The sequence below is a fragment of the Heterodontus francisci genome, chromosome 3, assembly GCF_036365525.1.
Source record: "Heterodontus francisci isolate sHetFra1 chromosome 3, sHetFra1.hap1, whole genome shotgun sequence".
NCBI lineage: Eukaryota > Metazoa > Chordata > Chondrichthyes > Heterodontiformes > Heterodontidae > Heterodontus > Heterodontus francisci.
Window position 1 is genome coordinate 164,196,701 of NC_090373.1, and position 17,515 is coordinate 164,214,215.

General features: G+C 44.9%; 1 protein-coding gene across 6 annotated transcripts in view; it reads right to left on the reverse strand.

The window, feature by feature from the left end:
• The window catches only part of cdk19 (cyclin dependent kinase 19), a 308,467-nt gene that overhangs the window by 161,214 nt on the left and 129,738 nt on the right, over nucleotides 1–17,515 (reverse strand). For all 6 annotated transcript variants that reach the window (XM_068027312.1, XM_068027313.1, XM_068027309.1 and 3 more), the window contains one exon: nucleotides 11,067–11,207. In XM_068027312.1, the coding sequence (XP_067883413.1) occupies nucleotides 11,067–11,207 (141 nt within the window). The remainder of the gene's footprint in view (nucleotides 1–11,066; nucleotides 11,208–17,515) is intronic.

A 17,515-nucleotide genomic window follows, 5' to 3' on the forward strand; every position in this document is an offset into this window, starting at 1 on the left:
TGCCCAGGCAATGACCAAGTGCAAACAGCGGAAGGAGCGTTCAGAATTTCGAGCATCCCATTCACTCGCCTCACCAAACACCACCTGCCCCACCTGTAGCAGTGTGCGGATCCAGAATTGGACTATTCAGTTACCTAAGGACTCACAACCCTGCAGTGGAAGAAAGTCATCCTCATTCCCAAGGGACTGCCTAAGAAGAGATGTGAAAGACAAAACTGAGTTCTACTACTCTAGCTTCAACACTTGATCATGTTGTCCTGATAACATTTAGGATTATGTGACAAATTAATGATAGCTCTGTCAATTGAGTGTCAGAATCAGAAGCATTGAGTTCAAATCCCAACAGGGTTCACTCAGCCTTTTATTCTTTTGAATTAGATATAATGTCTCACAATAAGCAAAGAAAACAAAATACTGCGCAGACTGAAGAAATTATGTAGTGCTTGCTTTACAGTTTTAGTAATATCTGGCTTGGCAGCAATGCAAACAGGGCTCATTTGGCACCCAATAGGCATTTCAGTTGAGGTGTCCGCTTGTGTGAACCAGGCGGTGACTTCCCCCATTTAGTTCAATCAATGGTAAAATTATGGACTGGCGAGCACGGAAATGGTCCTGGCCTTTATGTTTAATGTAGACTGAATTCTGTGGATAATACATCACATAATTTTATAGTATAGGTGGTTATTCAATCCATCATGCCTGTGATAGGTCTCTGAAACAGTTATCCAGTTATTCGCTTGTAGCTTTTTATTTTTCAAATATTTATCCATTCCCTCTCAAAAGTTGTTACGTATCATTTTAAAGTAACCAACATGCAGGCAGCATAATCTTTACTGAGCATCTTCACAAATTAGCATCCAGTTTTCTTAACTCCAGATTTCATGCCAATGTTACTCTAGTCATTGCATTCACACTTGCACAGACTGACCACAATAACCAGAGCCAACAATAAGAGAAGACTCTTTGTACTCCAACAAGATTTGTTTCTCTTAACCCTACAAATTAAGTAGATTAGGATTATTTTCATTAGAAAGACGGAGGTTGAGGGGGGACCTGATTGAGGTGTACAAAATCATGAGAGGTATAGACAGGTTGGATAGCAAGAAGCTTTTTCCCAGAGTGGGGGATTCAATTACTAGGGGTCACGAGTTCAAAGTGAGAGGGGAAAAGTTTAGGGGGGATATGCGTGGAAAGTTCTTTACGCAGAGGGTGGTGGGTGCCTGGAACGCGTTGCCAGTGGAGGTGGTAGACGCGGGCACGATAGCGTCTTTTAAGATGTATCTAGACAGGAAGTAAAGAGATACAGACCCTTAGAAAATAGGCGTCATGTTTAGATAGAGGATCTGGATCGGCGCAGGCTTAGCGGGCCAAAGGGCCTGTTCCTGTGCTGTAATTTTCTTTGTTCTTTTTTCTTTGTTCTAAATCAACTAGCATACTTACAACAAGGCTCATGACTACACCTATTGTTCTCATGATTCCACAGACATGAAATTTCTCTCGACATAGTTATTTTTTCTCATTTTCCTTATTGCAACTGATGCTTGGTGTACTGATACCTGTACCTCATGTTTCTGATTTTGAATAGCATGAATCTTATAACCTCAATTGATCTGTAGTCACTTAATCACCATATATTTAATCTTATATTCTTAATCAACTGATTTTTTAAAAAAAGATCAAAATCTAGCTTAGGAGGCAAGAACGTAAGTTGTGAATTAGAAGAATGCAAACCAACAGAGTTTAGAAGACTGACTGCCATTAACATAATTCAGATTCAGACGACAACAATAACAACTTGTATTTATATAGCAGTAGTTCTCAAACTTTTTTGGTTCAGGACCCCTTTTCAAATGGATGAGTAATCACAGACATCACCCCCATCCCTCCTATCTAAATGATGAGACAGACCAGACAAACCAGAGATGAAGGTTAAGCATAACTCAACTAACACTGCATGCCAACTGATCTGCTTTTAATGTGGTTAAAGATTGCCTGTTAATGGCTTACATACACATTCAGTTCACAGATCACATCCAATACAAACTGCTATTGGCCAAATCAGTATTAATAGTAGTCTCACCCTATCTGGATGTTTAACAGGCTCAAAGTAGGTTACTATTTTAATTTTAAAACACAACTTCCCATAAACCTATGAGTTTCCTTCCCTCCAATTCCATTAGAGTGCTCACTTCCTTCAGAATATTTTGCAAACCTGTGCAAACACAACTCAGTTTCTCAGTGTTATTTAATCATTTAAGGACTTTAATTATTGCAACATAATGGAAGATTTAACTAAGCCAAATTGACAGCTTTTCTATGAGTACAAGAATCAAACCAATAACAGATTAATATAAACAGAAAATGCTGGAAATACTCAGCAGGCGAGGCAGCATTATAATGGCACTTGTTCACTGCATGAGTCCAATTCCTAGTAGCAACCACATCAGCAGCTGGCGTCCCACCAAAAGTAAATGCAGGACTCACCAGTGCAAACCCTGGCAGCCCAGGTGCCCATCGCCACAAAGAAGGTTGAGTATTTGGGTGCTTCATGGGTCGACAGCTTGTCAGCTACTCATGTGGGTCTAACATTAACTACCGTTAATTTATTCAAAGTGGGTGGCTTGTCTTTTTGTTCTTTCTTCTCTTTTCTCCCCATGTTTTTCTCTCTCTCTCTCTCTCTCGCACTAAAGAGATTATTTTGCAGGCCTGGAAAGTCTCTTTGGACCCTGAGGGTCTGCGGACCTCAGTTTCAGAACCACTGTTATATAGCACCATTAACATGATAAAATGTCCCTTGGTGCTTCACAGGAGCATTATAAAACAACATTTGACATCGAACCATAAAAGAGATATCACGGCAGATGACCAAAAGCTTAGTCAAAGAGGTAGGCTTTAAACAGCAGTTGTTATTGGTTACCTCCTATTCAACACTTAACTGCCATGTAACACACAGTTCACTTGGCTAGTCTGATTTTACTTTAAATGAGATTAAACAGATAGATACTCAAATATAACTATTATGAAGGGCTCATGCAATGCAAAGTAAATTGCCATCAGTCAGTTTAAAACATTTTTCTAAAAAGCCATTAGTTTAATATTGTTTTTATATATATTAAAAATATTCATCAGGTTGAGACTAACAGATCCACAAATCACAGAACAGACTTGCTACAGTATCTACATTTTCCTTTTGGTTGAGATTGCTACAGGAATTATCTTTGGCATCCTTTTGACATGAATTCTCATGGCCTTGCCCGTAACCCTCCAATTAGCTGCTGTTGGCTATGGCACCATACTGAACAAAACAAAAGCATCCTCAATATTTTAAGAGTTGACAAACTCACCAAAGAAACAAGCTACCTAATGTAATATCAAAGAAATAAAAGCAAAATACTGTGGATGCTGGAAATCTGCAATAGAAACAGAAAGTGCTGGAAAAGCATTAGTCCAGAGGGAGTGTTAGTGGCAGAACAATGAACAGCTTTGCCTTTCATTCCGTGACATCTCTGACATTTAATCTCTCCTGCCCTCCACCCTATCACACACCTTCCCTTTTGTTCTTCTTGCCCCCTCCCCCCTCCCACTTTCTCAAAGTCTATTACATTTCTAATCTTTGCCAATTCTAATGAAATGTCACAGACCTGAAACGTTAACTCTCTTTTTCTCTCCCCAGATGCTGCCAGACCTGCTGAGTATTTACAGCACTTTCTATATCAAAGAAATACTGTCTAATTTCATAATTGGAATTCATTAAACACACACAGAAAAAGCAACAGGCCACAGCTTTTAGGTTAGTCTGGTGGTTGAGAAAACAACTCTCAAACTTGCTGTACATGAGGCCATTAATCGATTACTACAATTCTCCTCCGGGCCATCAGGGAAAGGCGGGAGGTCCTCTTCCCTGCAGATGGAGTCAGAAGACCCCCCGGCCTGGATGGAGGTAGCGGAGGAGGTCTTAAGCCATGGGGTAACTCTTAGAACATGGGTGCAGTGCCGCAAGCGAATCAATGACTTACTCAGATCAGTGAGGGTAAGTGGTCCTGGCAAGGCTGCTCCATTGATTTCTTCTATGGCTAGGTGTCTTTAAAGCAGAGGGTACGCAAAAAATGCATTCGAATGCGTGAGCAGCCTTGGTGCCATCTACTAAATGATGAAGACTGGCATTGTTTATGTGATTGGATGTGCTGTGTGAAAGCAAATGCAGAATGAATGATGTTGATACATGTATGCCATGGTTGTCTTGCATCATTTGCCATGTCATTAAATCTGCACTGTCTGTTGCAGGAGAAACGAGTGAAACCAGCGTGAGCGTGCTAAGACAGGAGGAGGGGTCCCTGACATCACGCTGCTGACCAGGACTGAGGAGGAGGCCTCTAAGATCGTGAGAGAGGAGGGAGGCAGGGCGATCAGAGATGGCGAGGCAGGATCCAGAAGGCGTAAGGATGAAGTTTCATCTCTACTCTTGCAGCCATTTGTGGAAACTGAAGGAAGTTGTTTGAACTCGTGTGAAGCACATGCTTAAAGTGCCTCTGTTATTGTCTCCACTGCAGATGCCCGCACTGGAATAGCAGAACGCCACGTGGCCCAAGAATCCTCCTCTGGGGAGCAAGAAAAAGCCAATGCCCCAGAGGTGCACCATCACCTGCCTCTTCCTCCACCTCAACCAGTGCAGATACATCCACACGGTCCACGGGGGAAGGGGGGGGAATTTAAGATTAGAATCTGGGTCACAATCCGGTGTGCACAACACAGGCACCTCCTCGCAGCTGAGGGAGCATGTGCCAGCCGGGTCCCCTGACAACTGGAGGACTATTGAGGACCTGGCCCCTGCTCAGTCCCACATTCATGATGATCCTCTGTTTGTTGCTACAAGAAGTCTGCTGGATGTGCCGCAAAGCCCATGTGGAAGATATGTTGAAGATGCCTGAGGTCATGTGTGGCTTAGTGTGTGCCATGGAGGAGTCCATGCAAGCCATGACATCTGCCTGTCCCAGGCATTTGGGCATATGGCTTCCTCAGTCGAGACTCTGACGAGCTCAGTGGCGAGTCTGGTTGACCACTCATGCCACATGTGATCTGACCTGCATTCTGTCACTGTTGCCATGGGCTCCATGCAGCAGAGTCTAAGAGAGAGGGGGACGAGGAACCTAGACCTGCCTCCAGGTACTCCTTCCCCTCAGGGAGACAGGCAGATGCCATCGTGCACACAGATGGAGGAGGAGCGTATGCCAACTGCCCTGGGGCCTTACTCTCAGGACACCCCCAGGGAAAGCAGCATCGCTTCCTCCCCGCCAGATATTGACCCCCTTACCTCCAGCAGGCGAACACATGGGGGATACACAAGCTCCATTGCTACAGACCCCCCAGTAGGATGGAGCCATCAAGGCCCCGTTCCTCCAGAGGACGTCCGCTATGGTCATCCACAGCAACAGGGCAGCGCACTGAGCAGACTGCCTCCATCTTAGCTGCCAAAGTTGGGGCGGCACAGTGGCGCAGTGGTTAGCACTGCAGCCTCACAGCTCCAGCAACCCAGGTTCGGTTCTGCGTACTGTCTGTGTGGAGTTTGTAGGTAGGTGGTAGGAGAATTGAGGGAAGATGGGGATGTGGTAGGGAATATGGGATTAATGTAGGATTAGTATAAATGGGTGGTTGATGGTTGGCACAGACTTGGTGGGCCAAAGGGCCTGTTTCAGTGCTGTGTGTATCTGTTGTAAAAAGCACGTACACGTAGTGGCAGGAAAAGAAAACTGAAACAGTTTTGAGCACGAAGGTGGCACGGGTGATGTAGAAACGTTAAAAGATGTAAAAAAAACATTTTTATTTCTTGCAAAATTTGATCCACTCTCGGTCATGTTTTACTTGGTTACAGATGGATACAAAGACCTTTTTTTAGAGGCCTATGGCAGGAACGCAATGATGCTTGTAAAGCATCTCAGGAAATGTCCAGTGTCCATATCTCATTGGAATTTTAGCCTTCAATCTTCAGTGCTGGCTGCTTTCCTATTGCTGATTCATAGGGCGGCACAGTGGCGCAGTGGTTAGCACCGCAGCCTCACAGCTCCAGCGACCCGGGTTCAATTCTGGGTACTGCCTGTGTGGAGTTTGCAAGTTCTCCCTGTGTCTGCGTGGGTTTCCTCCGGGTGCTCCGGTTTCCTCCCACAAGCCAAAAGACTTGCAGGTTGATAGGTAAATTGGCCATTATAAATTGTCACTAGTATAGGTAGGTGGTAGGGAAATATAGGGACAGGTGGGGATGTGGTAGGAATATGGGATTAGTGTAGGATTAGTATAAATGGGTGGTTGATGGTCGGCACAGACTCGGTGGGCCGAAGGGCCTGTTTCAGTGCTGTATCTCTAAACTAAACTATAACTTTTTCCAATATTGTCATGCCAGAGATGAATAAGACCTCAGGCAAAACAGAATTTCTGTGGGAAAGTGTTACATTTCTGCTCCCAACGTTCCTTGATGATGTGGCTAATTGTTGGCTGAAACGTGCATAAATGAGGTTCTCCCTGATGTCCGTTGCATGTCTCTCCATGGCCCTCATAGTTATCCTCATCTGAGGAGGACTGCTGTTCGTCCTGTTCCTCCGTCTGCAGAATGTTGCTGTGTCTAATTGCAAGGTTGTGCAAGGCGCAACAGACAACGATTATTCGTGACACCCTCTGTGATGTGTACTGAACAGCCCGTCCAGACCAGCCTCGGCAACGGAATCACATTTTCAGCATGCCAATGGTGTGTTCAATGATGGCTCTGGTGGATAAGTGATCAACATTGTACATCTCTTCAGCAGAGCTTTGGGGATGACGTACTAGTGTCATCAACCATGTACAAAGTGAATAACCCTTGTCACCCAAGATCCATCCGTCCACTTCGGATGGTTCCTTGAAAACTACTGGCAGCTGGGAGTTCCTCAAAATGTAAGAGTCATGCCAGCTGCCTGAGAAACATGTGCAAACATGCATGATTCTTCTCCTGTGGTCATAAGCCAGTTGCACATTTAAAGAGTGGAAGCCTTTGTGATTAACAAATGCAGCAGGCTGGTCCCAGCGAGCTCTAATGACCACATTTGTACAGTCGATCACCCCTTGCACTCTAGGGAAGCCAGCGATGCTGCCGAAGGCTGCAGACCTTGCTGCCTGGATGTCCTCGTCTACAGGTAAGTAGATGAAATCATTGGCACGTCGAGAAAGGGCATTGGTTACCTCTTTGATACACCTGTAGGTCACAGACTGCGATATGCCACATATGTTGCCCAATGATCCCTGGTAGCAAAGAAATTGACTGCAATAGTAACCCTGAGGGTAAGTGACATGGGGTTCCCAATGAAAACAAGTGACTGCAGGTAATGCTGAAGGATCGTACACATTTCTGTCACAATTGTAAGTCACATCCTCATGTTTCTTTGGCATTGCCTTTCAGACATCTGAGGATGCAATGACATGCCTGTGCCCATCTTCGATAATGCCTTTCCTGGATGGCTTCAGTCTGAGCAGCCTCACCCTCATGTGCTGCTTGCTGTTCCTGTTGAGGCATCATCTGTTGATCACCAAGATCCCTCAGTCTCTCCCTCTACAATTGTTTGCGTGTTAGAGGACAAATTGTGTCTTTGTGTATTGTGTCTTTGCAGCTTTTCAATTGTTGAGATGAAAGGAGTGTTGTAAAACTGCCATTCAGCAGAACCATGAAAGTCATGCGCAGATTGCTGTTAAGTGCCTTACATTTGCATGTAGCAGGAGGTACCACCCACCATCATTGTCTCCTCCCAACTGACTTGTATTCCTTGACTGGACAGGTGGTTTGCATTCTTCTTCCAGAAAATGTTGCGTCTGCGATACCAGGCACGTTTGCCCACCTTCCAACCTCCCCCTGCTACCTTCAAGCCTGCACCCATCACCCTCCTCCCCTGCTCCTCCACCTGAGACACCACCCTGTCCTCCCCTCCTCCCTTCCCTGCTCCTCCACCTGAGACCCCACCCTGTCCTCCCCTCCTCCCTTCCCTGCTCCTCCACCTGACCCCACCCTGTCCTCCCCTCCTCCCTTCCCTGCTCCTCCACCTGAGACCCCGCCCTGCCCTCCTCCCTTCCCTGCTCCTCCACCTGACCCCACCCTGTCCTCCCCTCCTCCCTTCCCTGCTCCTCCACCTGAGACCCCACCCTGTCCTCCCCTCCTCCCTTCCCTGCTCCTCCACCTGAGACCCCACCCTGTCCTCCCCTCCTCCCTTCCCTGCTCCTCCATGCACCGACCCCACCCTGTTCTCCCCTCCTCCCTTCCTGCTCCTCCACCTGAGATCCCACCCTGTCCTCCCCTCCTCCCTTCCCTGCTCCTCCATGCACCGACCCCACCCTGTCCTCCCCTCCTCCCTTCCCTGCTCCTCCACCTGAGACCCCACCCTGTCCTCCCCTCCTCCCTTCCCTGCTCCTCCATGCACCGACCCCACCCTGTCCTCCCCTCCTCCCTTCCCTGCTCCTCCATGCACCGACCCCACCCTGTCCTCCTCTCCTCCCTCCCTTGCTCCTCTGTGCACCCAAGACCCCACCCTGTCCTCCCTTCCCTGCTCCTCCATGCACCGACCCCACCCTGTCCTCCCCTCCTCCCTTCCCTGCTCCTCCACCTGAGACCCCACCCTGTCCTCCCTTCCCTGCTCCTCCATGCACCAACCCCACCCTGTCCTCCCCTCCTCCCTCCCCTGCTCCTCTGTGCACCCAAGACCCCCCACCCCGTCCTGCCCACTACCATCCCCTGCTCCTCCATGCACAAGAGAACCCATCATGTCCTGCCCACTTTCGTCTCCTGCTCTTCTGTGCACCTGAGAACCCATCCCCCCACCACCCCCACACGCCCCCAACCCCATCCTGCCCTCTTCCCCTGCTCCTCCATGCACCTAACTACAAACCTTGGAGACAGAAGCAGAGTTAACATTTCAGGTCAGTGACTATTCATCAGAACTTCTGATGAAGGGTCACTGACCTGAAACGTTAACTCTGCTTCTCTTTCCACAGATGCTGCCAGACTTGCTGAGAAATTCCAGCATTTCTTGTTTTGATTTCAGATTTCCAGCATCTGCAGTATTTTGCTTTTACAAACCTTGGACACCGCCCTCCTCCCTCCCCTGCTCCTCCATGTACCCAAGACCACACCCTTCCCTCCCCGACTACCCTTCCCCGCTCCTCCATGTAGCCCATGCAGTCACTGCCATCCCCTGAGAAATTTCACGCTTGCTGGTGCCAAGCCTAGAGGCAAACATCCATTCAAATGCTGGCATCAGTTTAGCAGCTGAATGAAAGAGGGAAGAGCACAGACCTGAGACTCAACTGCACAAATCTGACTTTTGCATGCCACGTCAGAACATTTGTGAACCAGGTGGCATGTGAATAACGCTCACCGTTCAGTTAATCTGGAAGGTAGGACTAAATCCTAACTATGTGTAGGGTAATGAGTATTCATGGCATGCAAATAAATGCATCTGCCACTGTGCTGGGGGAACCCCGGATTGCCGCAAACCCATTAATTCCTCCAGGATATCCTGCCATCGGAAATCTGAAGAAACACTTCCCGCCTAATTATATCACCCCGCACGACACCAAATCTGCCGTGGAGGACTGCATAAAATTCCCCCCCACCCAACCCGTTTCCTTAATCCAGGTTTCATGCCAATATTATTGTTATTGTGTGTATATATAACATATATAGAATAGATATAGGGCTGGATTTTATGGGCACCCCTGAGTCGGGATTGCTGGCGGGGGCACACAGAATCACAATGGGAGACGGGGGTGCAGAGTGCCTGTTGCCTCCCCATCTCCAAGAGACTTTGTCGGGGGCAGAATAGGCCGACGACAACCTTCCTGCCCAGAGGCCAATTGAGGCCCTTAAGTGTCCTATTAATGGCCACTTAAGGGCCTCTTTCCCACTGCTGGTTAAATCTAAATACAAGGTGCCCTCCCTGTGGACCTGTGGTGGGGGGAGGGGATCCTTCTGCCGCAGGCAATCTGTGGCCCACAGAGGACCTCCACTGGCAAAAACTGCACCTCCCTGGACCCCCCTCCCCTTGCACTTCACGACCACCCTCCCACCCCACCCCGTCAGGGCCTTCTGATCTTCCCCCGGCAACCACGCCTCACTTACCTGAGGTCCAGGGGTCCAGCTTGGGTCCAAGTCCTCTGCAGTACCGTCAATGGCCACCGCTCCCAGTGGTACTGCTGATTGGCCGGCAACTCTTGGAGGCGTCTTTAAAGTTACGGGGATCCCAGTGCCAGGCACCTAGGTTCCGGAACAACGTAGGATCACGCTGGAGGGGCTCAAAAAGGCTCCACCCGCCTTTTCGGCCCAGCACTAGAAACCCTGCCAGCGCCCATAGTACCCAGCCTATAGTATCTTTCTTTCAAAAGCTTCTTTTCATGCCACAGTTTACAATGCAAAGCTTCTAAACTTTAGTAAGAAAAACTGAATAATAGTTGTAGCACAGGCCAACTTCAAGGCCACATGCTCAAAGTTACACCATGTTGTGACTACAGCCCTTGTTTAATGACCTTTAAGGTTGCCAGGCAGATCGCTCAGTGCTAGTTGGTAACAATAATGTATACTTTTGATCAGCCACCTAGCACTTCTGTTTTGCAACAGACAAATCCAAGGTCATCTTTTCACAATAGCAAGCTGACTTTTCTGAAAGTCTTAGTTTTATCAACAAAGTAACAGGGCATTCTGTCTGACTCTCCATTTCAGGCCTGTGCAGAACTAGATAAAATTACCCAATGTCCAAATATCAGTACACTCCATTTCTTTGATAGCTACAACTCAGGCACCATATTTAATACAAATAAAATGTACACTGAGCATTACTCAGTTTTTATGGTTTACAAAGGATGTGGTCACACGGGATTTACTGACCCTCCTAATTAACAGATAATATGGTGGAAATTCATCTTGGCGATGCATACGCGACCAACCAGGAGGCAAAAAGCTGCATAAAACTGGGCCTTGGGGCTCAGTAATACTTATTACACGAGCTCGCACCAGCTAAGGTTTCATTTCTTTATAGACCATCTGAGAGTATTATACTTACCAAGTCTCTGTGAAGAACCCAGTTTGCATGGAGATAATGAATTCCATCTAGTATTTGATAAAGCAGCGATTTGACCATTCCCCTTGGCAACTGTACTGGCTTTTTATTAGCTTTTGAGGCACGATGGAACTTGATAATGTGCTGTAGAAAAAGCAAAAAGGTAGAAAAATGGTTAATCTTAAAGCCCACAAAATACATTTTACTTTTTGAATAACCCTCCATGGACTGTTTAATGGAGACCTCACTGCAAATAAACTTACTGGATCCTAATGTTTTTCTTTACATGAATTAAAAGTGTTTCTCCTTCTAGGCTAACAAAGGTGTAACAAAGGAATCTAGTTCATTCATTAGCATGTATACAAGCCGACGTGACAGATATTGATGCATGCGCCTCATGGAAAATCACAGAATTGTTAGAGCACAGAAGGAGGCCATTCAGCCCATCATGTCTGCACCTGCTCTCCAAATGAGCAATTCACCTTGTTCCATTCCCCCAATTTCTCCCTGTAACCCTTTTCAGAAAACAGTCTAATTCCCTTTTGAATGTCTCGATTGAACCTGCTGCACTACACTCTCAGGCAGCGTATTCCAACCTTAACCACTCGCTGCATGAAGAGGTTTTCCCTTATGTTGCTTTTGCTTCTTTTGCCAATTACTTTAAATCTGTGCCCTCTCATTCTCAATCCTTTCATGAGTGGGAACAGTTTCTCTCTATCTACTCTGTCCAGGCCTCTCATGATTTTGAGTACCTCTATTAAATCACCTCTCAGCCTTTTCTTCTCCAAGGAAAACAATCCCAACTTCTCCAATCTATCTTCATAACAGAAGTTCCTCATCCCTGGAACCATTCTTGTGAATCTTTTCTGCACTCGCTCCAATGCCTTCACATCTTTCTTAAAGTCCGGTGCCCAGAACTGGACGCAATACTCCAGCTAAGGCCGAACTAGTGTCTTATACAAATTCAACATAATCTTGCTCTTGTACACCATGCCACTATAATAAAGCCTAGGATACTGTATGCTTTATTAACCGCTTTCTCAACCTATCCTGCCACCTTCAATGCACGTCTAGACCCAGGTCTCTTTGCTCCTGCACCCCCTTTAAAGTTGTAACCTTTATTTTATGTTGTCTGCCCATGGTCTTCCTACCAAAATGAATCACTTTACATTTCTCTGCATTGAACTTCATCTGCCACTTGTCCACCCAGTCCGCCAACTTTTTTTTATTTGTTCATGGGATGTGGGTGTCGCTGGCTAGGACAGCATTTATTGCCCATCCTTAATTGCCCTTGAGAAGGTGGTGGTGAGCCTCTTTCTTGAACCGCTGCAATCTGTGTGGGGTAGGTACACCCACAACGCTGTCAGGAAGGGAGCTCCAGGATTTTGACCCAGCGACCGTGAAGGAACTTGTCTATGTCCTTTTGAAGTGCTACACTATCCTCCTCACAATTCACAATGCTTCCAAGTTTTGTATCAGACGCAAATTTAGAAATTATGCTCTATACACCAAGGTCTGGGTCATTAATATACATCAGGAAGAGCAAGGGTCCCAACACTGACCCCTGGAGAACTCCACTACAAACCGTCCTCCAGCCCGAAAAACATCCATTCATCACTCCTCCCTGTTTCCTGTCACTCAGCCAATTTCGCATATATGATTATATGTTGCTGCTGTCCCTTTTATTCCATGAGCTATAACTTTGCTCACAAGTTGGAACGTTGCTCCTGATCACTATACAATGATATGTGGATGTTGGATAAGAACAGAATTCGGTTTGGCCATAATTCCCAGTCAAGTAGCCTGCTGACAGTCAAGACCAGATTTTCCAATTGGTGCCAACTTAATGCCAGCAGTAATCCATTACTGTATTAAATGTCTTTTGAAAGTCCATGTACACCACATCAACTGCATTGCCCTCAACAACCCTCTGTGTCACCTCAAAAAACTCCAGCAAGTTATTTAAACACGATTTTCCCTTAACAAATACGATTTTCTTAATTAACTCGCATTTGTCCATATGCCGATTAATTTTGTCCCGAATTATTGTTTCTAGAAGTTTCCCCATCATCGACGTTAAAATGACTGGCCTGTAGTTGCTGGGCTTATCTTTACACCCTTTTTTGAACAAGGCTGTAACATTTGCAATTCTCCAGTCCTCTGGCACACCCCAAGTCTAAGGAAGACTGGAAAATTATGGCCAGTGTCTCCGCAATTTCCGCTCTCACTTCTCTCAGCATCCTTGGATGTATCTCATCTGGCCCCGGTGCTTTATCAACTTTAAGTAAATACAGCCTATCTAATATCTCCTCCTTATCAATTTTAAATCCTTCTAGTGCATTAATTGCCTCCTATTCCACAGTCGCCTGGGTAGAATCTTCTTCCTTGGTAAAAACAGATACAAAGTATTCATTTAATACCTCAGCTATTCACCCTGCCTCCATATGTAAATTCTCTTTCAGGTGCCTATTAGGCCCTACTCTTCCTTTTATCACCTTTTTACTATTTATATGCCTATAGCAGACTTTGGGAGTACCTTTTATGTTAGCTGCCAGTCTCTTTTCATACTCCCTCTTTGCTTCTCTTATTAGATTTTTCACTTCCCCTCTGAACCTTCCATATTCCGGTTCTCCATTGTATTATCCACCTGACATCTGTCATGAGCACACTTCTACTTCTTCATCATAAATCTCTACCTCTTTTGTCATCCAGGCAGCTCTGGATTTGTTTCCCTTTCCCTTTCAAGGGAACGTACCTCGACTACGCCTGAACTATCTCTTCTTGAAGGCAGCCCATTGTTCAGCTACTGTTTTTCCTTCCAACCTTTGATTTCAATTTATTCTGACCAGATCCACTCTTACCCCCATTGAAGTTGGCTTTCCCCAGTTAATTACTCTTACTCTGATTGTTCTTTGTCCTTTTCCATAACCAACCTAAACCTTATGATATAATGATCACTGTCCCCTAAATGTTCTCCTACTGATATTTGATCCACTTAGCTCATTCCCAAGAACCAAGTCCAGCAGTGCCTCCCCTCTCGTTGGACTGGAAACATACTGCTGTAGAAAATTTTCCTGAACACACTCTAAGAACTCTTGCCCCTCACTACCCTTTACACTATTACTATCCCTGTCTATTTTCGAATAAAGTCCCCCACTATAACTACTCTATAATTCTTACATCTCTCTGTAATTTCCATGCAAATTTTTTCCTCTACATTCTTTCCACTAGTTGGTGGCCTATAGACTACACCGAACAATGTAATTGCGCCTTTTTTGTTCCAGGTGCGCTATAGAAACAGCAAACAGAATCTTTATTGCACAGCAATATAACACAAACATATAGCACAGTTATCACTGGAAACAGATATTCGTAGTATCAGCTATTTTGGATCATTCAGCCTGTATTCCAGTTACCAAAAATATGTTCCATTTACACAGATAAGTCACTGCACATGATTCCACTTCACTTTTCAAAGTGTTACGACCAAGGCGGGAGTAATGTACAGTTAATTCAGTCCCACTACTCCACAGGTCATAGCACATTAGTAAAGTTTCCCACCTACTGGAAAAATAGCCAAATTGGAGCTGCGGACTGACAAGTCCCCGGGTCCTGATAGACTTTATCCCTAGGGTGTTAAAAGAAGTGTCTAGTGAGATAGTTAATGCATTAATTTTAATTTTCCAAAATTCCCTAGATTTGGGGAAGGTTCCATTAGATTGGAAAATAGCAAATGTAACTCCTTTGTTCAGAAAGGGAGGGAGACAGAAAACAGGAAACTACAGGCTGGTTAGCTTAACATCTGTCTTAGGGAAAATGTTAGAAGCTATTATTAAAGACGTTATAGCAGGGCACTTAGAAAAATTCAAGGTAATCAGGCAGAGTCAACATGGATTTGTGAAAGGGAAATCATGTTTAACCAATTTATTAGAGTTCTTTGAGGGAGTTACATGTGCTGTGGATGAAGGGGAACCAGTGGATGTATTGTACTTAGATTTATAGAAGGCATTTGATAAGTTGCCACATCGAAGGTTACTGCAAAAAATAAAAGCTCAAGGTCTCGGGGGTAACATATTGGTATGGATGGAAGATTGGATAGCTAACTGGAAACAGAGAGTAGGCATAAATGGGTCATTTTCTGGTTGGCAAGATGCAACGAGTGGTGTGCCACAGGGATCTGTGCTGGGGCCTCAACCTTTTACAATTTATAATAAATAAGTGACTTAGATGAAGGGACCGAAGGTATGGTGATGACAAAAAGGTAGGAAAGTAACTTGTGAAGAGGACATAAGGGGGCTACAAAGTGATATAGATATGTTAAGTGACTGGGCAAAGAATTAGCAAATGGAGTATAATGTGGGAAAGTGGGAAATTATCCACTTTGGCAGGAAGAATAAAAAAGAAGCATATTATCTAAATGGTGAGAGATTGCAGAGCTCTGAGATGCAGAGGGATCTGGGTGTCCCAGTGCATGAATCGCAAAAGGTTAGTATGCAGGTACAGCACGTAATTAGGAAAGCTAATAGAATGTTATCGTTTATCGCGAGGGGAATTGAATACAAAAGTAGGGAAGTTATGCTTCATCTATACAGGGCATTGGTGAGACCACATCTGGAGTACTGTGTACAGTACTGGTCTCCTTATTTAAGGAAGGATGTAAATGCATTGGAGGCAGTACAGAGAAGGTTTACTAGACTAATACCTGGAATGGGTGGGCTGTCTTATGAGGAAAGATTGGACAGGCTAGGCTTGTATCCGCTGGAATTTAGAAGAGTAAGAGGCAACTTGATTGAAACATATAAGATCCTGAGGGGTCTTGACAGGGTGGATGTGGAAAGGATGTTTCCCTTTGTGGGAGAATCTAGAACTAGGGTCCCTGTTTAAAAATAAAGGGTCGCCCATTTAAGACAGAGATGAGGAGAAACATCTTCTCTCAGAAGGTCATGAGTCTTTTGAATTCTCTTCCTCAAAAGGCAGTGGAAACAGAGTCTTTGAATATTTTTAAGACAGAGGTAGATAGATTCTTGATAAGCAAGGGGGTAGAAGGTTATCGGGGGTAGGTGGAAATGTGGATTGAATGGCGGAGCAGGCTCAAAGGGCCAAGTGGCCTATTCCTGCTCGTATGTATGTATGTTCGTAAACAGTCTATTTGTCCCCCAGAATAAAGCCCACCAAACCAGGTTTCCTTAGATAACAACAAAATTAACTATTTATTAATAAACTAATTTTTAAACAATAATGAGATAACTCCATATGTGAAAGATTCTTTTAAAACTTCTTATTCTTCCTAACCCTCATGCACACACACATATATATTCAAAAAAAATGGTTAACCGGTTTTAAAAGGATGTTTACAACTGTTTCTTAGGAATAATAAAATAACTGGGTTGTAATGTTCTGGTACGATATTTCCGGGTCGGTGAAGTGTCCCAGAGTCGAATAGTTGGATGCCACTCCAGCCGAGGTTGACAAACAATCTATGATGGGTAGGCTTTCAGCAATTTGTCTGCAGCAGTCGACACATAGATCTTTCAGCAAAGGGTGGAGCAACAGGTCTACTTGGGTTTTGAAATAGCAGTCTAGCAATTGAAGCTTTCTTGAGCTTCCAGGATCTCCCAAAACATAAAAGGCAAGAGGAATCACTCCTGAGGCAGAGAATTTTCAGAGACTGGAGGCAATAGGGTCTGCAATCTTTTAAAATGCAGGGCTTCCTCTCAGCAAAAGGAGCCTTTCTCCACAGAGAACAGCAACTCCTCTTTTCCTGGGTCTTTTCCTCAGCAGGGGTCTTTTTCTCTCTCCAGACAGATCACAGCCACCACCTCAAATATCTCTCTTTTTACAAGAAAGGCATGCCTTCTTTTTCAGGGAAAGGTCTTTTTCTCTGGACTGCAAAAAAGTTCCCAGCCAGTTTGTTCTGCCTCCTGCCTGTCCAATTCACTGGTCTTTTACAAAGCAAAAGTGAAACTGAAACTGAATGCTGACAATAAGTCATGTGACCTGTCATTTTCCTTGCTATTGTTTGGAACAGGTGTCTTGCAGTCTGTCCCACTCAGTTCAAACACTAAGTTTTAGCATTCAATGTTCACAAAAACGTCTTTTTCTCAGTCTTTCAAAAACACACAGAATTTTTAGCTTTCAATAAAAAACAAAACTCATGACAAAGCTAGAATTTTATATTTATTCACCACAGTAGGCATTTTCCATAAGCAGGCCCAAATCTGCAAGTAACTGAAATGTAACCACATCCCTGGAGTTGATGGGACATAAAACATCTGAGGGCTAGCTATCTACCTTTTTAGTGTTGCGTTATACCGGAAATACTATGGGATTCCTGATCACTTCGCAGGCTCTTAAGCTAAAAGGACAAAAGAAAATTTTGATAGAAATATATCTAAGGGTCCCATTTAAAAAAAATCTCAGAATCCTGTTCTCATTATAAGTTAACTGAAAGG